At 40.1% G+C, this 27110-nt stretch overlaps 1 protein-coding gene across 1 annotated transcript; it reads right to left on the reverse strand.

The window, feature by feature from the left end:
- Positions 1-4088: 4088 nt before the first annotated feature.
- On the reverse strand, positions 4089-6177 carry LOC138869482 (uncharacterized). The gene is made up of 4 exons (XM_070147101.1): positions 5604-6177; positions 5135-5409; positions 4586-4856; positions 4089-4225 (listed from the first exon to the last, which is right to left on the reverse strand). The coding sequence occupies exons 1-4, from the start codon at positions 6175-6177 to the stop codon at positions 4089-4091; spliced, it is 1257 nt and encodes a 418-aa protein (XP_070003202.1).
- Between the last annotated feature and the right edge of the window lie 20933 nt (positions 6178-27110).

Genomic DNA, 27110 nt, shown 5'->3' on the forward strand with positions numbered 1-27110 from the left:
AGGCCGAGCGGGATATGCGCAACTGTTACCCTCATCTTTTCACTACTTCAGATATGTCTCTATGCATGTTCGAGGACGAACGAATATTTAAGTGTAGGAGGCTGTGACGACCCGGCCAGTTGTCTTTGCAACATGTTCCGAGATGTTCAATTTTGAGTTTCGGAGAGTTTTGCGACACTTAATCCCTAAATGAGAGCTTAAGTGTTGGAAAGTTGACCATAGTTGGAATAGCCTGAAGACGACCTCGGAATGGAAATCCAATGGTCCCGTTAGCTCTGTTGGGTGATTTAGGGGTTAGGAGCATGTCGGATTGTGTTTTGGAGGTCCGTAGCTAATTTAGGCTTGAAACGCCAAAGGTTGAATTTTTGAAGTTTCCGCTTCGATAGCGAGATTTTGATCAGAGGGTTGGAATAGAATTCCGAGAGTTGCAGTAGTTCCATTGTGTCATTTGGGATATGTGTGCAAAATTTCAAGTCATTCGGACATGGTTTGGCTGGGTTTTTGATCAAAAGCGGAATTCGGAAGATTTTAGAAACTTAGGCTTGAATCTAATGTGTTTTGGTTGATTTGATGTTGTTTGAAGTGTTTTGAAGATGGGTACAAGTTTGAATAAGGTATTAGGTGATGTTTGTGCTTTTGGTTGAGGTCCCGGGGGTCTCGGGGTGATTTCAGACGGTTAACAGAGAGCTTTGGACTTTGTTGCAGCTGCTGAATTTGCTACTTTTAGTATTTCCGCACCTGCGGTTTGGGGACCGCAGGTGCGATCAGGGGAGTCGCAGAAGCGGAAAATGCTAAGGGGGTCAGGAACAGCAGATGCAGTTGTGGGACCGCACCCGCGAAGGCGCAAGTGCGGACGATTGACCGCAGATGCGGTATTAGCCGGTTAAGTGATTTCCGCAAAAGCGGATGAAATAACCGCATATGCGGTAAAAGGGCCGCAGATGTGAAATGTTTGGGCAGAAGGTATAAATTGTGCCTTTCGCGAATTTTGAGCTATTTTACCATTTTTATCTCGGCTTTGGAGCTTTTTGGGCGATTTGAAAGAGGGATTTCAAGGTGACTTCGTTGAGGTAAGGAATTTGGACCTAAAACTTGTTCCTAAGCTATTATTTCACGGATTAGAGCTAGAAATCATGGAAATTTAGGGTTAAGATTGGGGAAACTAGGGCTTAGTATTGGAGACCTTTGAATAATGATTTGAGGGACAAATTGAGGTCCGATTTTGGTACTTTTGGTATGCATGAACTCGTGAGAGTGCGACGTTTCTGGAAATATTTACCTGATTCCGAGAAGTGGGTCCGAGGGGCATTTTGGTAATTTTACATAGTTTCGCGTATTAGCTTAGACTTTAATTGTAGAATCAGTTACTTGAAGTATTATTTATATTATGCAATTGAATTGAATAGATTTGGGCCATTTGGAGTCGAGTACTCGTGGCAAGAACATGGTCTCGGGTTGATTTTGAGCCGGTTCGAGGTAAGTGGCTTGTCTAACCTTGTGTGGGGGACATTCCCCTTAAGATTGATATATTTGGTAATTGAAATGCCTTGTACGTGAGGTGACGAGTGCGTACTTATGCAGATTAATGGAAATCCGATTTTCTTTAAGTATTGATTAGTATGTTTCTCTTCATGCTTTTATTACTTGTACTATTAAGCCTGTTGTTAGCTTAGGAAAGCATGTATAAGTGATTTATTTGCTTTAATTGTTCAACTTGTTTACCTGAACTCTGTGCAACATGCTAGACTAGGATTATTGTTGCCTTAATATGAAATTTCCATTTCTGAATATTTTCTTGTTGCTGCTGTGTATTTACATTGGGACTACAGATGTGAGATTCCGGTAGCTCCCCCTTGTATATTTATCTTGGGACTACAGATGTGAGATTCCGGTAGATCCCCCTGTACAGTTATATGGAACTACGGGAATGTACCTGGTAGATTCCCCAGTACTGGGTATTTACATTTGGGACTACGGAACGGGATTCCGATAGATCCTCAGCACTGTGAGTTGGACTACGGGATGGTATCCCGAAAGACTTATCGAATATGTGTATTTGGGACTACAGGATTGTATCCTGGGAGATCCCCGATCGATATTATTGGTGCTGAGCTGTACTTTATTTCGTGTTTACCTAGTTACTATGTAGTTGTTGTTGTTCTGTATATTCTGTGTTATTTTTCCTACTGCACTTATTCATTCTGTTCTATTCCATAATGTTGAACTTTATATTTTTGTTTAACCCTATTAGGTCCCTGACCTTCCTCGTCACTACCCGACCGAGGTTAGGCTTGGCACTTACTGAGTACTACCGTGGTGTACTCATGCCCCTTCTGCGCATGTTTTTCATGTGGAGATCCAGGTACCGCTACTCAGGCCTACCATCCTTGAGGGAGGCGACTGCTTAGAGACTTCGAGGTACATCTGCCACATCCGCAGACCGAGAAGTCCCTTTTTATTCCTGCTTTAGTATTTAGCCCTTCTGTATTTTCTGGTCTATTTAGACATTCTGGAGTTAAAGCTATGTAGCACTTCTTAGCTTGTGATTCGTGGGTTTTCGGGTCTTGGATTTATGTATTGGTATTGCGAGTTACTTATGGTGTATGCCGAGCGGCACATTTAAACACTGTTATTACTTTATTTCTGCTTTAAATACTTCTGCAAGTTTTGTTTTTTTTCTTCTACAATTTAGGCTTGCCTAGTCGTAGAGACTAGGTGCCGTCACGATGGTTCACGGAGGGCAAACCGGGGTCATGACAAACGAGATGATCCATGTATGGAGAAGACAATCTTAGGATGTGAGGGGATGAGTTCTCATTCCCACCCAAATATCAGAGAGATTACTCTCAAGTGGCCCAAATATCAGAGAGATTACTCTCAAGGTGGCCCGACTATCGGAGAGATTAATCTCAAGGTGAATCGACTATCGGAGAGATTACTCTCAAGGTGACCTGACTATCGAAAAGATTACTCTCAAGGTGGCCCGACTATCGGAGAGATTACTCTCAAGGTAGCCTGACTATCAGAGAGATTACTCTCAGGGTGTGAAGGGATGGATACTCATTCCCGCCCAAAAATCGGAGGCCATTTCAGGACGCAAAGGTTCATACGGCATATCAAAGTACAAGTCCATGACAACAAATAGATAGAGAAATCCTCAACATCATATGGAGGAAAAATCCATGGCAGCATGTAGAAGGGTAAATCCATAAAGAGACTAACTTAAGGTGCAAAGGGACTTAAATATCCACCTTAAGATTGGAAAGTTATAGTTCCTTTTCTGGAAAAACTCGTAAAGAAGACAACTTAAGGTGCAAAGGGACTAACGTGTCCACCTTAAGATTGAAAAATTAGAATGCTTCAACTCGAAGGCTTGGTGGACTTTGCAAACTTCAACTTGAAGACCGACAAACTTGAAGATTTGATGGACTTGAAGATTCTGAGGACTTTGACATTCAACCTAAAGACTTTGAGGGCTTAAATATTTCAACTTAAAGACCGGAGAGTTTGAGGACCTCAACTTGAAGACTGACAGACTTGAAGACTTCAACTTGAACACTTGGAGGCTAAAATATTTCGACTTGAAGACCGACAGACTTAAAGATTTGGCGAACATAAAGACATAGTGAACCCCCGGACATTAATGCAAATACTCGATAGCCTCCGAAAAGACTATAATTGTCCCATTGAAGACACTAGTTTATCATGGAGGCTTGTCCCCTCTAAGTCAAAAGAGATCCAAAATTGAATAGACGAATGATATTTCAGCCCGACTTTTAAGTGCTGGCTGAATGAATTACTTCCACCATACTTCATTTGGACAACGATTAGGACAATATGTATCTTTTGAACTTATGTTACTGAACTCAGAATGAAACTCTAAGCTGCCTACCCTCGATGAAGAGGATCAAGTCATACTATAGTTTAGAATGGGTGGTTTTTTAGTCCTAACTTTTACCTAGGCCTCTTCTTTCGAGGTTTTCTACCTAGCGGATTTTTTTTGGTGGGACATATACAGTTTAGACTCATGTAGGCTAGGAGTGTAGGAACATGCAGTTTAGGCTCATACGTCAAGGAAGGTTGCAAATTCAAGGATAATACTTCTTCAAAAACTTGCCATTGATAGGGCCGATTCTCATGCCATCTGCATCAACCAGCTTGTAGGCTCCACTTGAATAAGCTTCTTGCACGACATATGGCCCATCCCATTTTGAAGTGAACTTTCCTACATGTTTATGGGAAGTAATAATGGGTCTTCGTACGACAAGGACTTTATCTCCTACTTGAAAGAATCTTGGGCGAACTCTTTTATTGAAGGTGCGAGATAATCGAGCTTGATAACATTTGAGACTTTGTTGAGCTTCCAACCTCTTCTCATCAAGAGCCTCCAACTCTGCTAATCGAAGTCGAGCATTTTCTTCATCATTTATCCCTTCTTGAATAGCTAATCGTAATGAAGGTTTTTGACACTCGAGTGGCAAGACGACTTCGACTCCATAAACAATTGAATAAGGGGTTGTTTGTGTTGGTGTGCCGTGAGTCATCCTATATGACCATAGAGCTTCTTCCATACGGTCATTCCAACCTCGTTTGGATTTGGAGATGACTTTCTTTAACAAGTTGCATAGAGTCTTGTTGAATGCCTCGGTTAGACCATAGACGACAATATTGTACATAGAAGAGTTACGTTGCTTGAAGCCAAAGAGTTCACAAATCTTGTTCATCAATCTATTGTCGAATGGATTGCCATTATCCGTTGTTATGTAACGAGGAATGCAAAAGCAATAAATAATGTATACTTGGATGAAACTTGCAACATTTTCCTTTTTTACCTCCTTAAGTGCAACAACTTCAGCCTATTTTGATAAGTAATCAGTTGCAGCCAAGATGTATAGGTGCCCCAAGAGGACTTTGGTAATGGTCCAACAACATCCAATCCCCAAGAGTCAAACGGACAGGATACAACAGTCAAGTGCAACACTTTGAGAGGCTGATGAATAAAATTTGCATGGAATTGGCAAGCCTTGCATCTTCGAGCATATTCCAAGCAATCTTTTACCATTGCTGGCTAATAATATCCCACCCTTTTTATATGGAATTGGAGTTTTGGTCTAGACTGATGTGATCCACATACCCCAGAAGCTTCTTGCAAATCTTGGAGTGCTTCATCTTCCCCTAAGCATCGCAAGAATACTCCCTCGAATGATCTTCTGCATAGGGTATCTTTGTAGTAAAGGAAGAAAGGTGCACGACGGCGGATTTTAGTCCTTCTCCTCGGATTTTCTGGAAGTATCCCGTAGCTTAAGTAATGGATAATAGGTTGTCGCCATTCTTCCTTCTCAGCCTTAGAAACAACGACAAGATGCTCGAGTTCATTTTCTTCATTTTCACCCTCATTTGGTGGTAGTACTACACATTTTTGGCAGATAGTGACTTGCGCTTGATCAGGCAAGGTTAACGATGAAGCTAGGGAAGCTAAAGCATCAGCTTCTTATTTTCTTTCCTAGGCACATGTTGAATAGTCACATCATCGACCCACCCCATTAATTGTTTAGCATAATCATGATATGGGTGGAGTTCAGGTTTCTTGACCTCGTAACTACCTAAAATCTGGTTGATCACTAACTGAGAGTCACCAAAGACTTGCAATTCCAACTGCTTCATTTCGACAACCATTTCAAGCCTGAGTATTAATGCTTGATACTCAACAACATTGTTAGAGAAAAGTTGCATCAACGTAAAAGAGTAGGGCAAAACTTCACCTCGAGAAGTGACAAATACTACGCCAGCACCAGCTCCTCTGCAATGTGTAGAACCATCAAAGTACATCTTCCATGGAGGTTGAACCTTAATGATTGTTGCGTCCTCATCAGGTAGTTCATCACTTAGCTCCCAATCATCAGGTATAGGGTGATTTGCTAAGAATTTTGCTAACGCTTGTCCTTTTATAACCTTATGAGGGATGTACACAATTTCAAATTGTTGAAAATAGAGGTACCACCTTGCTAGTCGATCACTAAGGATATTTTTTGACATTACGAACTTGATGGGATTTGCTCTAGAAACAAGACGAACTCCATGAGCTTGAAAGTAGTGCTTCAACTTTTGGATTGAGAATACTAGTGCCAAACATAACTTTTCGATTGGCGAATAATTCAGCTCATTTGTTGTAATCATTCTGCTCAAGTAGTTAAGGGAGTTTTCTTTCCCTTAACTATTTCCTTGGGCCAACATCGCCCCAACAGACCTTTCTTGTGCTGAAATATATAGTATCAATGGCTTTCTATGTATAGGGTCTGCCAAACTCGAGGCTTCATCAAGTAAGTTTTGATGCTTTCAAAGGCATTGCTACAAGCTTGGTCCCACTTGAAAGGAAACACCTTTTTTCATGAGGCAACTGAATGGTTGGCACCTCCCAGCTAGGTTTGAGATGAATTTCCTAAGATATGCTAGCTTTCCTTGCAGACTTTTTAATTCATCAATATTGTAAGGCTCATGCATTTTCAAAATGGCATCCACTTTGGCTTGATCAATTTTTATCCCTCGATGTCAGACAATGAAACCAAGGAACTTTCCACAAGTATCTCCAAAGGCGTATTTCAATGGATTCATCCTAAGTTGGTACCTCCGGAGAAATTCAAATACCATTCTTAATCTATCAAGTAGTGGCCTCTCTTTCTTGATTTTACCACCAAGTCATCCATCTAACATTCGACATTCTTGTGGAGAAGGTCATCGAAGATATTCTGCATAGCCCTTTGGTAAGTAGCACCAGCGTTCTTTAAGCCAAAAAGCATTACCTTGTAACAATAAATACCCTTAGGGGTACGAAATGCAGTAAGCTCTTCATTTTTAGTGCCATGCAAATTTGGTTATATCCTGACGAACCGTCCATGAATGAAATTTCCTAATAACCAATAGTAGCATCGATCATCAAGTCTGGGATAGGAAGCGGGAATTCATCTTTGGGACACACATTGTTGAGATTCCTGAAGTCAACACACACTCGAATCTGACCATACTTTTTCCTTACGGGGACAATACTTAAGACCCATGTAGGGTATTTAAATTTATGAATAAAGCTAGATTCAATAAGTTTGTTAACTTCGGTTTCAATCAGGGGAACAAAGACCGACCTGAAATGCCTTTTAGCTTGCTTAACATGACGAGCATCATTCCTGACTGTAAGGTGATGGACTGCTACTTTAGGATTCAAGCCAGTCATCTCTTTTTAACTCTAAGCAAAGACATCCCTATACTCCTTGAGTAACTCAATATAAGTGCTTTCTTCATCGACTGCTAGTGAAGCAATTAGATAAGTGGGCCTTGGTTCTTCGTTGGTGCAAAGTTTACTTCTTTCAAAGTGTCAATTGTTGCCTTTACCCCTTCTTCAAATTTAGGCAGAGAATCCTTTGTATCTTCATCTCTTGAGGGTCTCCATTGTTGAAGGATATGTGATAACACGGTGAAACATCCTCCATTAAAGATGAAACACCTCGCTCGCCTTGTGCAGTAAAATGATACAAAGAACCCACACTTTCTTTGTCTTCATCATGTTCTTGTGTAGACCACAGTGTATGGCTTTACCTTTAGTACCTCATCACATGAAACCATGACTTTTGTTTGTCACCTTATTCTAGAAGGAACCAGACTTTGGAAATCCTTAGTGATTTTCTGGATCCTAGGCGAAATGGGTGTTCTTGTATTTTGATAATTTCTTCGGAACTTGTTCCCCTTCTTTATGGACCCAATCTTTCTAATATGGATGTCCTCATAGTTGATTTTCCAAGTCGATCAAAAATAAAAAGTCCGTTAGAAGCAGTTGATTCATCTTCTACAGTGGTATAATTATTGCTTGCCCTTCTTATGGATATGCGTACTGGTGAGGCTTGTTTATATCCCAAACCTTCACGCGATTACCTCGTAGAAGCTTTTGATGGGAGTTTCCCTAACTTTGACAGCTCATTAGATTGTATCCAGCCTTTGCAAATAACTTGTAAGCATTGGGATCCAAACCTTCATCTGTACGTTTCGTAGGAAGTGCTATATCTTGTGACAAATTCTGAGATACAAACTTTCTAAGTAGCTTCGAGGACAACTTTATCGCCTAAATCCGTTTTATCGGAAGAGTTAACCCTTTTAGCATGTTTGTTTGGAGATTAAATGATTCACCTTCATCTTTCTTCTTTCTTCTTTCTAGGGACATATTGGAGTGCAAAAGTTACTTTCTTGACATGAGCTACAATGTTCCCTTTATGAGATTTATTTGGGTTTGGTGTACCTTCTCAACAACAACTTAGGTTTTTTCGGCAACCAACTCAGCTCTCTTAGTTGTGGACTCGTCAATTTTGCCATTACTCACATCATCAACTTTTAGCTCCTTCACAATGTGATTCTTCAAGTAGAACTTTGCATCGGCGAAGCGTGACTCAGCCTTGGTGAATGGCTCATCATCAGCAACTATCTTCTTCTTGACTTCACCCTCGTAGTACTTCTAACATTGATGGTAGGTAGATGGAACCACTTTATTCTCATGTATTAAATGCCTTCCGAGCAAGACGTTGTATGAAGTCTTTGCATCAATCACATGTAGCCATGCACTTGATTGCATATCTCCAATGGCTATCCCCAACCTTTTCGTTCCTATGGCTCTTTTCCCCTATTGGTTGAATCCTTGAATCATCACACGACTTCACGAGAGTTCGTTCATGGGAATGTCGAGTTCTTTCACAGTGCAAATTGGCAAGATGTTCACTAAGGATCCTCCATCGACCAAAATTCGATTTAGTCTTTCATCGCACATATATCCAACTAGGCATAATGGGCGGTTGTGAGGAGTATCACCTAGTAGAAGATCGTCATTCATGAATGTAACTTTTTTCTCACAAGAATTAACTTCTTGAGGAATGTACTCGATAAGCTTTTCCGAAGATGGTGCCAATGGTAGGTCATCACTCTTTTCTTCCCCTTTGTCAGCATGGCAACAAGTGGCATCAATATCCCAATGGGAAATCTTCATGCCGAACAACCTTGGTAAGAACTCCTCCAAGGTCACCGGATGTCATGGCTTTTGAGGATGGTGCACCTCCACTTTTGCTTTCTTCAAATGCTTAACTGGATTCTATCTCCTTGGTCTTTTAACCATCATTTTCCTTGTTGGTTGTACTGTTAGTTCCTTTCGTGGGCTTTTTTTGTGGTGCCTCTAGCGACTCACTAACGTCCAACATTCATCATCATCATGGTGGTCTACTCTAACTTTTTTATTCTCTAGTAGTTCTTCATCTTTGATTTCTTCTAAACTGTATATCTCATATATATTGAATGAGCCAAAGGTGATAGAGACTTGGTTCACACTTGCCTTCTCATTTTCAAGTACGATCTTGTCACGGCCAAGTCCATAACTTTGTCCTTGAAGACAAAACACTTCTCCAGAGAGTATCTTACAAGTCGATGATATTTGTAGTAATTTGGGTCATTCTTTTTCCCAGCTTCATATGATCGCTTCATCTTCATAAGCTCAATGAGATTTACCTCGAGTGGTTCTTCGAAAATAGATGGCACATCAGACTCCAAAATTGGTACTCCTTCTCTTGTAATTCTTTTAGAGTCAACTTTCCACTTGGCTTATCTTGAAAAGATGTGGACTTCGTATTATGCTTGTTGCTTATCTTCACTGTGAACTTCACAGGTGATGTGTTGATATTCATAGCTTCTTTGTTTTCAGAATTGGGTACAAACTTGCTCCATTTCCTGACTTCTTGCTTGTCGTTCCCTTTGCAAGGCTCATAGATAGGCATTCTTTCATTTCTAGCGGAGGCCATGCTCAACTCCATGTCATGGGCATGGGTCGCAAGTTCTTCAAATGTTTTAGGCTTGATACCTTGCAAGATATGGCACAGTCCCCAATGTATTCCTTGGATGCACATCTCTATGCTAGAAGCTTCACTAAGCCTGTCTTTGTAGTTGAGGCTTGCATTCCTCTAATGATTAATAAAGTCGATAACTAGTTCACCTTTCTGTTGACGAGTATTTGTAAGTTCCACCATGCTAACAGTGCGATTGTACTACAAAAGCAATTAAGGAACTCTTGCTCTAGTTGATCCCAGCTATCAATGGATATTGCCTCGAGGTCTGTGTATGTAATGACCCAACCGGTCGTTTTGAGTATCCACACTTCGCTCGGTGATTTAGGACCAAACTCTGTGTTTCAAAGCCTTTAAAACCTCATTCTAGCCTTTCTTGATTTACGTGCGCAGTCCGAGTGTTGACCTGGGAGGCTTATACAGTAAAACAAAACTGATAAAAATAAGAATTTTTGCCTAAAAGTTAATTTTAGTTGATTTCGGTCAACATTTTGAGTAAATGGACCCGGACCCGTATTTTGACGGACCCACCTAAATATGGGATCTGTGCGTATGCCCGTAATCGAATTTCGATGTCCCTAGCTTGAGTTATGAATTTTTATTTAAAATTAAAAGTCTGAAAAAAATAATGTTTTTTAACAATTTATTGAATGTTTGGCATTGTTGATACCGGGTCCGTATTTTAGTTTCGGAGCCCGGTACAGGTGCAATATAATATTTTTGACTTATCTGTAAATTTGGTGGGAAACGGAGTCGGTTTGACGTGATTCGGTGGTAAAAATAGAGATTTCAAAGCTTTATTGAGAATTTCATTTGATTTGGTATCCAATTTGTAGTTCTAGGTAATATTTTGGCGATTTGATCATGCGAGCTAGTTCGTATGATGTTTTTAGACTGATTTACACTTTGGTTTGGAGTCCCGAGGGACTTGGGTGTAGTTTTTGATCGTTGGTTGAGAGACTAGTGAAGTTATGAAATTTGGGAGTTTGACCATGGTCAATATCGGGTTAAGACGACCTCTTTGAAGTGTTTTGAGTGCGCGAGCAGGTTCGTATCATGTTTTATGATTGAAATTCATATATGGTTTGTGACCGGGAGGTTCCGGATGAGTTTCGGGTGGTTTCAGATCATTTCGGAGAAGTTTGGATTTTGCTTGTTTCTGGTGCGACACTGTTTATTCGCAATTGCGAACATTTTATGGAAATTGCGAAAACATTATTCATCCGCAATTGCCAACCTTTTATGGAAATTGCGAAAATACTATTAATCCACAATTGCCAACCTTTTATGGCAATTGCGAAAACACTGTTCATTCGCAAATGGGAAGTTTAGTTCGCAAATGCGACATCTACAACCTGTTAAGTGCTGAGAATTCTGAGTTTTTGCTTCATTTTTCATATTTTTGAACCCTAGCTTCGAGGTGAGACGATTTTGAGAGGGGATGTTCATACCAAATCATTGGGAAGTATCTTTAATCAACTTCCAACTATATTTCATGATTTTATACAAGATTTAACATCAAATTCATAGGAAAACTATAGAAAATCTGGGGATTTTGTCAAAGTTTTGGAAAATGAAAATTTGAGATTTGAGAGTTGAATAAGACTCGGATTTGAAAACAAAACACATATTTGGACTCGTGGGGCTATGGGTAGTCAAGACCTACCTTTGGACCCGGGTTTTGACCAAGCGGGCCTAGGGTTTGACTTTTATTGACTTTTTAGAAATTGAATAAAAATAATAGCTTTATTAATTAAAATTGTTTTTTCTTGCATTGTGTGGTGTATTCAAGCCATCATTGGCTAGATTAAGTCGAGCGGAGGTGATTTGTAGAGGAAAAGGCTAAATTGAGTGTTGAATTAGTCGAATTGAGGTGAATGTTTTTCCTAGCTTTGTTGAGAGAATTTTTCCTCCTATTTGTCATTTGTATGCTACATGCGGGGGTGATACATATATGAGGTGACGAGCGTATATGTATGTGCCAGGGTTAATCTTGCTCGGGAGGTGGATTATGTTATAATTGTGTTTGTATAATTTTGGTGACATTCTGCTTAATGCCTTACTTGACTTTTAGATACTGAGGAGATAAAATTAAATGATAGATATCAAGACTTAGTATGTTATAACTTGATCAACTGGATGAAAATTGTAAGAATACATTGGCGTGCCATTTTATATTTATTATCATGTGAGGAAGAGTGTACAACACGAAGGGTGTTGCCATGCATTTTTATTTTCATTATCATGTGAGGAAGAGTGTAAAGCACGAAGGGTGTTGCCGTGCCATTTTATATTTATTATCATGTGAGGAAGAGTGTAAAGCACGAAGGGTAATGTCGTCCCATTTTTTATTCATTATTATGTGAGGAAGAGTATAAAGCACGAAGGGTGATGTCGTGCCATTTCATTTATATTGTTATGTTTGTATGTTATGGTAAGGTCATGGCATGAAGGGTGTTTCCATGCAGGTGAGGACGAGGGACATGCATTATGATGTGATATATGTTTCCTGTGTATACGGAGCTATGTTGTTGTATTTACATATTTGGGGTGAGTTGTTGTTATAGTCCTGTACTTGACCGTTATCACAATTGCTATTGCACTGTCCATGTCTTTTACTTGCTTAACTTGTAATTACCATGTCTATTCCTGCTTTTATAATTATACTCATATTGTATCTATTCTGTTGCATTTTAGTATACGCCTTCCACCATGCTAGCCATTCATGCCCTTACTTGTTAACTTGTAAAGAACATGTGTTTTCTTCTTAATTGTTATCTTTATATTTAGGCCTCCAATATGCAAGTTAATTGAAGTTGATACCTCCTATTTTCCAATTGTTGTCGTTACTCATATGCTTTCTGTTTAGTCCTTTACTATGACCCACATGTGTATCCTTGTCCATTGCTGTTACTTTAGCATCCCCTACTTAGTAATTCCTATTATTGTGTTCTTGTGATCTAGTTGGCTCTGTTATACGATCACTTGGGAAAGATGAGTTGAACGCACGAAGGTTGTTTCCATGCTAATAGAATTGTTACCTAAATTTACTTATACATGTTGAGGATGAGATAAAAGCACGAAAGGTGTTACTGTGCCATGTGATTTGACATTTGACATTTTGACATATATCTCGTACAAGGAAAGATCGTGAAAATTCTACTGTGGTTCTTTTTAGTAATTATTGACTCTCTCACCGAGTTGCATATGATACTTTTATACATTATACTTTGAACTGCTTTACTGTTAAATTATTGTACAGGTTATTGCAATAAACATCTTTTTAACTAAAAGCCTCGTCACTACTTCGACGAGGTTAGACAAAATATTTACCAGTACATGGGGTCGGTTGTACAGATACTGCACTTTTGCACATTCCATGCAAATTTTGGAGCAGAATTGCTGGTGATGTCGGGTGCTGATTCAGAAGATTTTCGTGCGTTTGGATATAGCTGCCACTTGTCCTTGGTAGTTTAGATTATTGTTAATCTGTTTATGTAACCTTCAAACAGAACGAGTATTTATTTGTATCAGTTTTGAAATTCCAAATCTTAGAAGCTCGTGATTCGTACTACCAGGTCTTGGTAAACTTATAAAGGTTCAATTAGTTGTTCTCTATTTTCTTATTATCTCAGTCGTATTGTGTTTTTCATGTTAGTGGCTTACATAGCGGGTTGAGTTAGGTGCCATCACGACTTGTGTTTTTTTTGGGTCGTGACAAGGTGGTATTAAAGCACTAGGTTCGTAGGTTCTACGAGTCACGAGCAAGTGTCTAGTAGAGTCCTGCGGATCGGTATGATGACATCCATACCTATCTTCGGGAGGCTACAGAGCATTTAGGAATTTGCAAGAACACAAGAAAAGCAGACTGATGGGCATACTCAGCAATGGGATATGCTGGCACACCCTCAATCCTGTTAGAGGTTAGGACCTCACGGATTCAGAACATAGGCCATGGGGAACAACTCATGTTGCCATGCCCTAAGTCACCACTTACAAACACATAGGGTAATGGGGTAGGGAGCAAAGATTCACAGTAGAAACAGGCAGTAGAACATAGTCATGTTATGTTAAATATTGAACTCTACATAAGCAGTAAAGTAACCATGGATATAAACACTTTAAGTAAACACATTGGGGATGCTGAAACTAAAATTAGGACATACCAGTTTCAGAGAAAACAAACAAAGAGAAAACAGTAGTCTTGTAAAGTCAAAGTGTAAACGAGCAATCAAAATGCTATAAGTTTAGAAGAGAATTATGAAGTTTGAAGTGTAAAAGTATTGAATTGAAGGCGTCCCAAAGTACAGAAGGGTCGTGCCCTTTTATAATGCAGAAAGAAAGTAGAAATAGTTAAGAAAATAGTTTGGAAATCAATAACACAAGGTCTCCCTTTAATTAAGGGATTCTGGTTTCAAACGAGCAAAATAATTAAGGAAGGGGGTCAATCAACACTTTTCCAGAGCAGTACAAAAGGGGTAAATACATAGAGGTTTATTTAAGGACAAAGTCTTGATAGTACATGGTTTGTGCAAATAAGGAAAGGAAATCAGTTAACATCTAGTAAATCAGAAATTGAGGATTTCGTACGAATAAACCAGGTCAGAAAGATGGGAAGGATTTCGACTTAAGGAAAATTAGTACTGATCAATAAAACTTATTAAAAGGAATTATGAATCAATCATAAGTTGGAAAACCATTTTGAAGAAAGATTCCTCATATATAAAAGCACACAAACACGTTAAACATGAAGAAATTTGTCATGCTATTCAATAAAAGATTCTAGTGTAGGATAATCAGAATTGTGTGCAAACAAAAGAAGTTCACACTTAGTTCATAGACCCAGAAATAAGTCTGAAAGAGTCAAGGGTCCTCAAACCGAACCCTAGTTTGATCATATGACCAAACTCGGAGGAAACCCCCAAATTCTAGGGTTTCCGACTCGAGTCGAATACAGAGATGAGGAGGCAAAAGGCTCAGAGATTTCTTTTCAGAATCTCATGAGAAGACAAGCAAATACAAATAACATTCAAAGCAGACAGAGTGTAGGAGCATAATGAGAGAATAATCACGACAGTAAAAGAAACGTGTTTAAGAAAACCTTTTAGAAGGGACATAAACAGGGTTCAGTAGAAGAAAAAGCAATAACACTTAGGAACACAATAGGAGATATAACAGAAGAAAGTACTTTTCAGAAGGAACTTACCCAAGGCTGAGAAGAGAAAAGAGATGGTATAACACTTAAGAAAACCGTAAAAGAAACATGTTTAAAGAGGTCTTTTTAGAATAACTTAGAGAAAGTTCAGTAGAAGGCAAACAAAACTTAAGAACTCAATAGGAAATACATATTGTAGAAGAACACAAAAATACTGGTAAAGCATATCAAAAGATCATATAGGAAAATACAGCAAGATAAACATGCGAGCTTGGTACAAAACACAGTAGAAAAACAAAGCACAAAAGAACATGTATAGCATAAGAAAGCAGTAGAACCACATGCGTGACAAATATACACAAAGAAAGGAAAAGAAGAGTCGGAGAAACATTTTAAGCTTTTTCACAAATACTAAATCGGAAAGAAGTAATTTTTGAAAGAAAAATTGGGGAAAACGTTTAAAAACTCAAGTAGAGCACATATATAGAATAGATCTAAGAAAAAATCAGAGAAAACCTCAAAGGGTTAGGGTTTCAGAAGAACCCTAGAATGAGAAAGGCTTTGAAAAGGTCTCCAATCTGAGTCGGAGAAGTCAGAAACAGGCTCATAAGACCAGGATACGCTAGAGCAAAGCTGGAGATGGACGTAGAACCTTGAATTGGAGAAGATATGGACAAAAACCTTCGAGGTCAGACCTCGAATCTTCAAGGACCAAGTGTATAAGAGCAAAAGGAGGTGAGTATAAGGTTTTCATGGCCTGAGAAGCCATGGATTCCGGTGGGTTTTGAGGTGAGGATGATGAGAGGCTACTAGGGTTAGGGGAAGGTTCGAGAGAGTTTGAGAGATGAGAGGATTCAGATGCGGTGGTTGGTGAGAAATAGGATAAGGTTGGGGGTGTTTGGGAATTAAAAAGGAAAGGGGAAATTCTGGCCGTTGATCAAAGGAGGAAATCGGGCGGGTTGGATAAGCGGGTTAGGGGCGGGTTATTTTAGGAATTGGACTGACCCATTTGAATTTGAAATTGGGATTAATTGGGGCTGCTTGTAGGCTAAAATTAAAATAAAATGGGGATGGTATTTAAATAGCCATTTTCTCCCTTTTATTTTGTAAAAAATAGTAAAATAATTTCTGAAAATAAATTGAAAGTACTAAATTAATTAGTAATGTATAAATATTAAATTAAAAATACTAGAATCAATTTTGTAATTATAAACGTAATTAAATCTTAAGATAGGCGTAAAAATATCAATTTTGTATAAATATATGCAATTTAGATTTAAAAATACTAAACTAATTTGTAAAAATGCGTAAAAATTACCTTAGCTATGTTTTGGTATAAATATGAGAATGAAGTAAATTATTCACAAAAATGATGATTTTGGGAATAATTATTAATTTTTGTACTGCTAAAATAGGGCAATAAATTGATTTAAAAAATCTTTTAAAATTAGGAAAAATACTAAAACGTTTGGATATACCTATGTATGCATACATAGGATATTTTGAAGTATTTTTGCATATATAAAATATACAGGAAAAAATTGGGTATCAATAGCTGCCCCTCTTTACCCGGGAAGGATGAAAGAGTTGTCGGGTAATGATATGATGACCAATTTGACCGAACAAAATGGTTTGAAGAATCTGACCGTGCTCTGGTTCCTGAGCTGCCTATATATCCCTGGTGTTACAGGAATCAGGCCATATGTAGTTCAGGATCCGTCGGCGGAATATGCCGATGGAGATTTTTTCAAAAAACGTACGAGATATTTAGGTTGGGATGGATGGTCAAAGTCTACTAGGCTGCGGGAATGGGAGTGGGATCGCTCCTGCTGAGACGGCCGTTGCTAGCCAGTTTACCTACAAATAAGCAATACAAGTGTATATTGTGCATAAATTTAAACATGATGCAAGTTTCCATTTGACCATGAATGCTGTCTTTGGATGGTTAGGATGACGTCCTTGGACCATGATGTCCTGGGCCATGAAGCGTATAATAAAGGATTCGCGTGCCATTAAAAGATGCTCTCGGGCTATGAGGATGATGCCTCCGAACCATGATGCCTTTGAATAATGATATGCAAAAGATTAAAAGGGATCCTCGGGCCATGACATGGTGTTCTCGGGCTATGCAAATGGTTCCTCTGAACAATGATGCCCTCAGATAATTTGGCGATCTTTCAGCCCATGAGATGCAGTAGAGTGGCGATCTTTCAGCCAATGAAATGTAATGAGTGGTGATCTTTCAGTCGATGCAAGATGAAGTGGTGATCTTTCAGCCAATGAAATGCAATGAGTGGCGATCTTTCAGCCAATGCAAGATGAAGTGGCGATTATTCAGCCGATGTAAGGTGTAAATGAAGTGGCGATCTTTCAGCCGATGCAAGATATAAATGAAGCGGCGATATTTCAGCCATGCGGATGGAGGTAGAGCTTAACCTTAGAAGGCAGAATAGTAGACCTATGCAATGCAGAGAATGCAGATGGAGATAGAGCTTAGTGTCGAAAGGCAGAATGATAGCCTTATGCAATGCAGAGAATGCAGATGGAGACAGAGCTTAGTCTCGGAAGGCAGAATGGTAGCCTTATGCAATGCAGAGAATGCATATGGAGACAGACCTTAGTCTCGGAAGGCAGAATGGCAGCCTTATGCAATGTAGAAAGCGCAGATGGAGACAGAGCTTAGTCTCGAAAGGCAGAATGATACCCTTATGCAATGCAGAGAATGTAGATGGGGACAGAGCTTAGTCTTGGAAGGCAGAATGGTAGCCTTATGCAATGCAGAGAATGCAAATGGTGACAGAGCTTAGTTTCGGAAGGCAGAATAGTAGACTTATGCAGGAAGTAAAAATGGCAAATGGCAATAGAGTTTTCTTAGCTGATAGCAGATTGCGGTATCGTGATTGCTGGGGATATTGTGCCTACTGGGGACACTGTTGTGCGGATAGCAGTTGTGAATTCCTGATCAGTATGAGTGTATAGTATATTCGATGATTTTCCAACTCAGGTGTCTGCATCCAAAGAAAATCGTAATTTTTGTAAAGGGGAAAGGTTAGTTCGTATCCCCGCTAACTTTGCTTGACGTGCTCGGCTTTGATCTGGTGATACTGCCTGTAATATTGGGGTAGCATTGCTAAACAGAGAAATTTCAGAAATACACATGCATGATTTTAGAAAAAATACAAATGCATAATTAAGGATAATTTCTTTTAGATGAACCAACGACATGCGACGTGGTCGAAGACATTGCATCCTTTCTTGTTACGGAATTTTGAGGGTCCTCCTCAAAATTCTGCCCCAGTTTACTGGGTTACTACTTCTGACAGCTGCTCGGGACGAATGGCTGAAATCACTTCGGAATTTTGAGGGTCCTCCTCAAAATTCTGCCCCAGTTTCCAATAGCGGGGGGAAATGAAAATTTTATTGAATTGTGACCGAAACCATAGGTCTGCCTACATATCCCCTCTTAAACGGGAATCAGGTCATGCGTAGTTCAAATTACATCATATAAGGATTACACATAGTATCGCTTGACTGCGTCTGAATTGATCGTCTTTGGCCAAACTTCTCCATCCAGGGCTCCTCCTGTCAGAACCCAGTGAACCATGTATGGACCCTTCCAGTTGGGAGAGAATTTCCCTTTGGCTTCATCTTGATGTGGAAAGATTTTCTTTAACACCAGCTGCCCCGGTGTGAACTGTCTTGGCTTGACTCTTTTGTTGAATGCTCTGGACATCCTATTCTGATAAAGTTGACCATGACAAACTGCATTCATTCTCTTTCCATATATAAGAGCTAGCTGCTCGTAACGATTCTTCACACATTCTGCATCATCTAACTTTTCTTCTTGTATGATTCTTAATGAGGGAATTTCTACCTCAGCAGGAATGACTGCCTCTGTACCGTAGACCATGATATAGGGGGTTGCTTCTGTCGATGTGCGGACTGTGGTGCGGTATCCCAATAAAACAAATGAGAGCTTCTCGTTCCACTACTTATGCTTCTCTATCATTTTCCTTAGTATCTTCTTGATATTCTTGTGTTTGATCTTGAAGGTTTCACACATGGATTTCATCAAATCACTTTGTAAGTTAGATCCATTATCAGTAATGATTGACTCTAGAATTCTGAACCGACCAATGATACGGTCGCGGATGAAGTCTGCTACGACTTTCTTAGTCACTGCCTTGTATGATATTGTTTCAACCTATTTGGTGAAATAATCAATTGCCACTAGGATAAACCTGTGCCCATTTGATGTGGTAGGTTCGATTGGTCCGATAACATCCATTCCCCAAGCAGTGAACGGCCATAGTGAGCTTGTTGCATTAAGCTCGTTTGGAGGCACCTTTATTATATCTGCATGTATCTGACAGCGGCGGCACTTCCGAACATACTGGATGCAGTCTGTTTCCATAGTCATCCAAAAATAACCAGCTCAGAGTATCTTCTTGGCTAAGACAAAACCATTTATATGTGGCCCGCAGGTCCCAATATGGATTTCTTCTGGTATTAGATGCTTCTTTTGCGTCAACATACCTTAGTAATCCCAAATCAGGAGTCCTCCTGTACAAGATTCCTGCGTTGTGGAAGAAATTGTTGGATAATCTTCAAAGTGTATGCTTTTGAATAGGGTTTGCAAACTCTGAGTATTTTCCTTTCGCCAAATATTCCTTGATGTCACGAAACCAAGGTTTTCCATCCACTTCTTCCTCGACGTGAGCACAATAAGCTGGCTGATTGTATATCTTTACTGGAATAGGGTCAATAAAATTCTTATCTAGATGTTGTATCATGGATGTTAGCGTAGCCAATGCATCAAAAAACTCATTTTGGATTCTGGGAACATGTTGGAACTCTATCTTTGTGAACCGCTTTCTCAACTCCTGTACATGATGCAGATAAGGGAGTACCTTGGAGTTCTTGGTTGCCAATTCTTCTTGGACCTGATGTATATAAGCAAGTCTGAATCCCCGATCACTAGCAACTCTTGGATGTTCATGTCAATGGCAATGTTGAGTCCCAAGATGCAGGCCTCGTACTCAGCCATGTTGTTGGTGCAAGGGAATCTGAGTTTGGCAGACACCAGATAATGTTGACCGATTTCTGACACTAAGACTGCTCCTATTCCAACTCCTTTGAAATTTGATGCTCCATCAAAAAACATTCTCCAACCATCATAGGATTCTGCAATGTCTTCTCCTATGAATGATATCTCTTCATCAGGAAAATACATCTTTAAGGATTCGTATTCTCCGTCCATGGGATTCTCGGCAAGATGATCTGCCAAAGCTTATCCCTTGATCGCTTTCTGAGTCACGTAGACAATGTCAAATTCACTTAGCAGGATTTGCCACTTAGCTAGCTTGCCAATGGGCATGGTCTTCTGAAAGATGTACTTCAACGGATCCATCCTTGATATGAGATACGTAGTATAGGCACAGAAATAGTACCTTAACTTCTGAGCTACCCAAGTCAGAGCACAACAGGTGCGTTCTAGCAGAGATTACCGGGCCTCGTACGGGGTGAACTTCTTGCTAAGATAGTAGATGGTCTGCTCCTTCCTCCCCATTTCATCATGTTTCCCGAGAACACAATCGAACGCTCCATCTAGCACTACAAGGTAGAGTAATAGGGGTCTACCCTGCTCGGGAGGGACCAAAACTGGCGGTGTGGACAGGTACTCCTTGATTTTGTTGAAGGCCCTCTGACAGTCATCAGTCCATTTGGTAGCGGTGTCCTTCTTCAACATCTTAAAGATTGTCTCACAGATGATAGTGGATTGAGCTATGAACCGGCTGATGTAGTTGAGTCTCCCTAAGAAGCTCATTACATCCTTCTTGTTCTTTAGCTGTGGCAGTTCTTGAATAGCTTTGACCTTTGATGGATCCAGTTCTATCCCTCGGCGACTCACAATGAACCCAAGTAGTTTTCCGATAGGAACCCCAAATGCACATTTCGCAGGATTCAGTTTCAGGTTGTACATTCTCAGTCTGTTGAAGAACTTCCTCAAGTCTTCCATGTGATAAGTGGCTTTCTTGGACTTTATGATGACATCATCTACATACACCTCAATCTCCTTGTGTATCATATCATGGAAAATAGTAGTCATGGCCCTCATGTAGGTGTCCCCTACATTCTTAAACCCGAACGACATCATCTTGTAACAGTACATTCCCCACAGCATAATGAAAGCCGTTTTCTCAACTTCTTCTTCATCCATCCAGACTGATGATAACCAGCAAGGCAATCCACGAATGACTGCAACTCGTGTTTGGCGCAATTGTGAATCAGGATGTGTATGTTTGGCAAGGGAAAGTCGTTTTTTGGACTGGCCCAATTGAGATCCCGATAGTCGACACAGACCCTGACCTTCCCCTCCTTCTTTGGTACTGGCACGATGTTAGCTAACCATGTCGGATATTCTACTACCCTGAGAACCTTAGCTTTGACTTGCTTAGTGACTTCTTCCTTGATTTTCAAACTTATGTCAGGCTTGAACTTTCTGAGCTTCTACTTTACTGGTGGACATGTCGGATCGGTTGGAAGTTTGTGAGCCACAATTGATATATTCAGACCAGTCATGTCATTGTATGACCAAGTGAATATGTCTTTGTATTCCCTTAGAAATTCTGTGTATTCCTTCTTTTCTAATGGCGATAAGTGGACACTAATTCTCGTTTCTTTGACGTTCTCTGCATCTCCCAGGTTAACAACCTCGATCTCATCCAGGTTGGACTTAGGTCTGTTCTCAAAATTTTCAACCTCTTTAACAATCTCTTCTGGTATGTTATCTGCCTCTAAATCTATGTCCGTTTGTTGCGTCGTCTCATTGCATGTCACAGTCATTGGTTCATTAAGATAAGTAATAGTAATACTGTATGAGTAAAGTAATGAGAGAAAAATAATAAGAGTAAGATTTATAGGGAAAATTGAAATGTTTTTCTAAATTCCATAACTGTTTTGAATATTGAAGATCTTATTGCGAAAATGCAAAAATGCGAAAGGAAAATCAACTAGCAAAAAAATGAAAGATAGTGCAAGATGCTTTGTTCAGGCTTGCTACCTCGAGGCTTTCCGAGCTCTGGTGGTTCTGATGGTCCAATTGTTGAGGCATGCTCCTCGGCTTACGGCTTGTATAGAAGGGCCTTACTCCCCTTCCTCCTTGAAAATGACACCACAACCTATGTCGCCGTCTTCCACAAATAAATTCCTCATTGATGCCAGTGCTTCCTCTTCTTCCGACCCATATATAACATCGGCTGACTGGAAAGTCAGTTCTAAATGTGGTATTGGCTGCTCTAGTGGGTAGTAAGGGCCGCGCCATGGTGGCAACCAGTTGTTGAACTCTTCCCAAGTGTACTTGTATCCCAGACCGAAAATGGTGTCGTGCTTCTTCAGTTTGATAGGTTTAACGATTCCTTGGAGGTTCTTGCCAAGTCCCTTGCCAGGTACATATCTGCTCTAGTTCAATATGCTTTCAATTTTGTTGTCCCACCATTTGTCCTTATCAACAATGTTACTCGCTCGATGTGGTGATAGGTCTCTCCGCCTATCTTTCTTCTACCTCCGATTGCTGGGATGGTTTGGCAACTGTATATAGGATTTCTACCATCGCCTTGAACGATCACCTCTTGGTGATTCCACTTAAACTTCACTACCTGATGTAGGGTCGATGTTACAGCCCCAGTGTCATGAATCTAAGGCTGTCCCAAAAGCAAATTGTAAGATGTCGGCACGTCTATTACTTGAAATTTGACGTCAAACCAAGTAGGCCCCATCTGCAAACACAAGCTAATTTCCCCAACAGTGGACCTTTGGGAACCGTCGAAAGCTTTGACATTGATGGCCCTGTCTCTGATCTCATGCAACCCCTTTCCCAATGTCGTGAGTGTCACCAACGGACAAATGTTGAGGCTAGACCCACCATCAATCAGGATTCTGGTGATGAAATAATCCTCGCATTGCACAATGATGTGCAGCGCCTTGTTGTGACTCAACCCTTCTGGTGGCAACTCACCTTCATGAAAAGTGATCTTGTGACTCTCCAATACCTACCCTACCATGTTCGCCATTTCTCCTCTAGTGATGTTGCTCGATAATTATGCCTCACTCAGAACCTTCAACAAGGCATTCCTATGTGCATCGGAGCTTTGCAGCAAAGTTAGGATAGAGATCTGTGTCGGTGTTTTGTTCAACTGATCGATGACTGAGTACTCCTTTGCTTGTATTTTTCTCCAGAGATCATCGAGCCCAACTTCAGTAATGGTTGGCCGTCCAGAGGCCTACTTGCTTGATTCTGCCAAATGTTTCGGGGGTGTATACTCTACCGGTTCTTGTCATACCCTGTGCCGCAACTGCTTCTCCGGATTTGGCTTTCCCTTTCCTTCTTTCCTCGGTTGTGTAGTCCCACGGAATAGCATTTGTATGGAATGGCATTATAGCCGACATTGCTACTAGAATGGGCACCTTTACTTCGAACGGAGCCTATATTTTGGAAGGCAAGACAACAACTTCAAATGGTTCAGGTACATTTGTCGGGGACCTAAACTCGACCTCGATCGGTGTTGGTGTCTTTGTAGGGGATTGTGTTTCAAAATCAAGTGGTATGGACATGTTCAACTCAGCGTCCTTAGAAGGTTGAATCTGGACTACAATCGGATTAAGGGTGACTGTTGGTTTCTTTGGATTGTCGCCTTTTGTGATCAAGCCTATTGACCACTTGGGGTCCCAGTCATCCTCTATTTCAATCATGTGAACGCCTCCACCCATGTGGTCTGGTATAGGGTTATTGCGAACATTCGTAGCGGGCTCCTTTGCCACAATAATTTTTGTCACGACCCAAACTGAAGGGCCATGACTAGCACCCGACCACACTTGTCGAGCACCAACGTACATTTCATCTAACCTTCATTATTATCTTTTAAGGCTAAAGAGATCAATATAAATGGTAGACCTAGATCATGGACAACCAGCAATAAAATATGACGGCATGAACATGCATAGCAGGGGATGACCAGACAATCAAGAAACTACATATAAGGTATGAGCTACCACGCTACTATGAAAGACTATACAACAAAAACTAGCCGACAAGGCATACCAAACTATACATGAGCCGACACTTGTCTATGAGCCTCTAAAAGAACATAAGTGTTGCAACATAGCCGGAACAGGGCCCCGACATACCCATAATGTCTATAACAAAAATTGCATACCAAGACCAAGGCAAGTCCGGAGAAGGGATCTCGCCAATCACCGCTGAACTGGACAGTCTACTGTGGTGGGGGAGCTGCACCTGTCTGTCTATCAGGACCTGCAGCACGACATGCAGCGTCCACAAATAAAAGGACGTCAGTACGAATAAAGTACTGAGTATGTAAGGCAAGGAACCATAAATACGATCAGTAATGTAAGCAAGGATAAAGAATATACCACCTGTAACATCTTAGTACCTCTGAGGGCTACTTACATGAAATGCATGATACATATGTATAAATACATAAACCTTTAAAGCATTCGCCTCTGTGGGCATCATCATCATCATATCGTACCCGGCCATAATAGGCTCGGTAGAATCGTACCCGGCCACGTGGAGCTCGGTAAAACCCAACTGATCAGTGGTTGCACAATAGGTGCCGTACCTGGCCAACTATAGCGTGGCTCGGTAGAGTAAAATAGATACATATATATAATGCATGTTCGACTCATGGAATCACATTCTAAACCTTTCGGAGTGACGTAAGGTCGGTATCCTCTGTACACGTTATTAGGACTAACTCTTCACTATGAACCTTATAAGAATCAGGAAGTACCAATAACATTGATAACATAAGAATAAGAGAAGCAACATTAACATCAATCGTTCCATAAGAGGGAAAACAATGTAAGTACTACTAGCTTCTAAGAGTAGAGTATCTTGGAAGCTCGTTCATTACATTATGTACAATCGGAGTCGTGCAAAAGAAGGAAAGGGATAGCCTCACATACCTTGTATATACTTCCCCAATCTCAAGCTATGCAATTGTCAAAACTCCTTAGTCTACAATAAGAGAAACGATACTATCGTTATCATTTAAGCGTCATAACTATTATGTATCGACCACAACCTATTTTACGATGAAACGGACAGCACCTCCCCTATATATATGACCTCACACCATTCAAAACAGTCACCAAACAGCCCAAACAACATCAATAATAAACATATTGAGCCTCCCAAAATAGTCCACACATAGCCTAATCACTCCATACATACGACGACCACCGTAGTCGTGTCAAACAACCTGGAAATGTTACGAATAACTATCAGCCCATAACCCTACATATATATGGTGTTTCTCCACACCCTTCCTCCTCCAAAACTCCACAAGATAGTAGTAAAATATGCAGCCCAACAACAACGCAAAACAGTCCACAAAACAATAACATTACTACCAAACCTTTCGATATATATCTCACAAGTTCTAGCTTCAATGGCTTAGCCGCAACTTGGATAATCTTAAATACATATAGAGTAAGAGGTTCCTTACCTTTATACAGAAAGAACAACTCCAATTTGACCTTAAATTTCCATGAAATATCCCTCCAATGCTGCCACACAACAAAAAAACGAAACTAGCGATCAATTAGTGTTTTTCGGCACTAGAATCACTTTAGAAGGCTTGAAATCACCTAGGATTGATATTAAGAACATGAGGGAGTATTTACAGAACATAAACCCTTTAAAACAACCTCCCACACGGGCTGGAACGACACAAAAATGAGCAACAACAAGAAGAACAAGAGACTTACTAGCGCCACGGAATTCCCGACACTTGATTTGTGTTGTTTGCCCTTTTTTTGGGTCTTGAATCTTGAGAGAACCTTGAGAGGATGTTCCTAGGGTTCTAAGGTCTGAAAATAGTGAAAAGAAATGACTTAAAACGGGTTGTAGTCATCCTATATAGGTCCAAATATCTTAAACCGACTTAGTGGGCCCCATAGAGAGGTGCTTGGCGCAGTCTCGCGAAAACGCGAATATCTCTCTACTCCGAGATCGTATCGATGAACGGTTTAATGCGTTGGAAACTAGACTCATAGATATTTAATTTGGTGGGTAGATCACCCCGTAATTCCTTGTAAATTATGAGAAAATATTAGAAACATTTGACCTAATGTTTAAGTAAAATTATGAACCTAAGTTGCGACAACTTTTGTCGACTTTTGTTTCATAACTCGTTTGACTTCAAGACTTATGATACGGATATTATATGATTAAAATACCTTAATAAATGACCTCTTGAGTGTATTAAGCACCACTAGATTACCTGAAAATACGAGTTACAACATCCTTGATTCGTTTAACTTCTAATACTGGTTAATCACCCTTATACACTCTTGTATCACTTAAGACCAATAGGATTGACTTCTTATCATCTCAAAGATAATTCCTTCTTGGATTTATGTTAACTAATATATGGCATGAACTAACACATGTGGATATGGGTTGTAACACCCTCCCCCCCTTAGGAACATTCGTCCTCGAATGTAAGGGTTTATGGGGAGTTTAAATCATCGTGGATTCCAATGGAAATTTCCGATCAATTTTCCCCTATAAAATGGTCACTAGCAAAACTTGCAAGTAATTAAGCCCAACATATGGTTTCACAAGTCTACACAAAGCATTATGCGTATTTACATTATCTACATATCATCATTTTGTATTAAGGAGGAGTATTCTCAAATTATTGCTTACCTCATAGAGCCGTTTCTTCTTCCAATGTATCCTGTCTTCCACCAGCATCCTTGTTATCTTCATTCTGGAATAAGTAAGGGTATTTTGACTTCATCTCCTTTTCTGCTTCCCATGTCATTTCTTCCATATTTTTGTTCCTCCACAATACTTTGACGGAAGCTACATCTTTTGTTCTCAGCTTGCGGACTTGCCGATCTAATATCGCCACTGGCACTTCTTCATATGATAGGTCCTCTGTAACTTGTACATCTTTGATAGGGACGACTCGAGAAGGGTCTCCAATACATTTTCTCAACATAGATACATGGAATACCGGGTGGACAAATTCCAATTCGGATGGCAATTCTAACTCATAAGC

This window comes from Nicotiana sylvestris, chromosome 5 (genome assembly GCF_000393655.2).
Source record: "Nicotiana sylvestris chromosome 5, ASM39365v2, whole genome shotgun sequence".
NCBI classification, from domain to species: domain Eukaryota; kingdom Viridiplantae; phylum Streptophyta; class Magnoliopsida; order Solanales; family Solanaceae; genus Nicotiana; species Nicotiana sylvestris.

Coding starts and splice junctions, on each gene's coding strand:
- LOC138869482 (XM_070147101.1), bottom strand. CDS start 6,177: ATGATTACAACAAATGAGCTGAATTATTCGCCAATCGAAAAGTTATGT. Junction 4,857..5,134: donor ATTTGCAAGAAGCTTCTGGG/GTATGTGGATCA, acceptor TTATCAAAATAG/GCTGAAGTTGTTGCACTTAA. Junction 4,226..4,585: donor CATCTCCAAATCCAAACGAG/GTTGGAATGACC, acceptor ATAAACATGTAG/GAAAGTTCACTTCAAAATGG.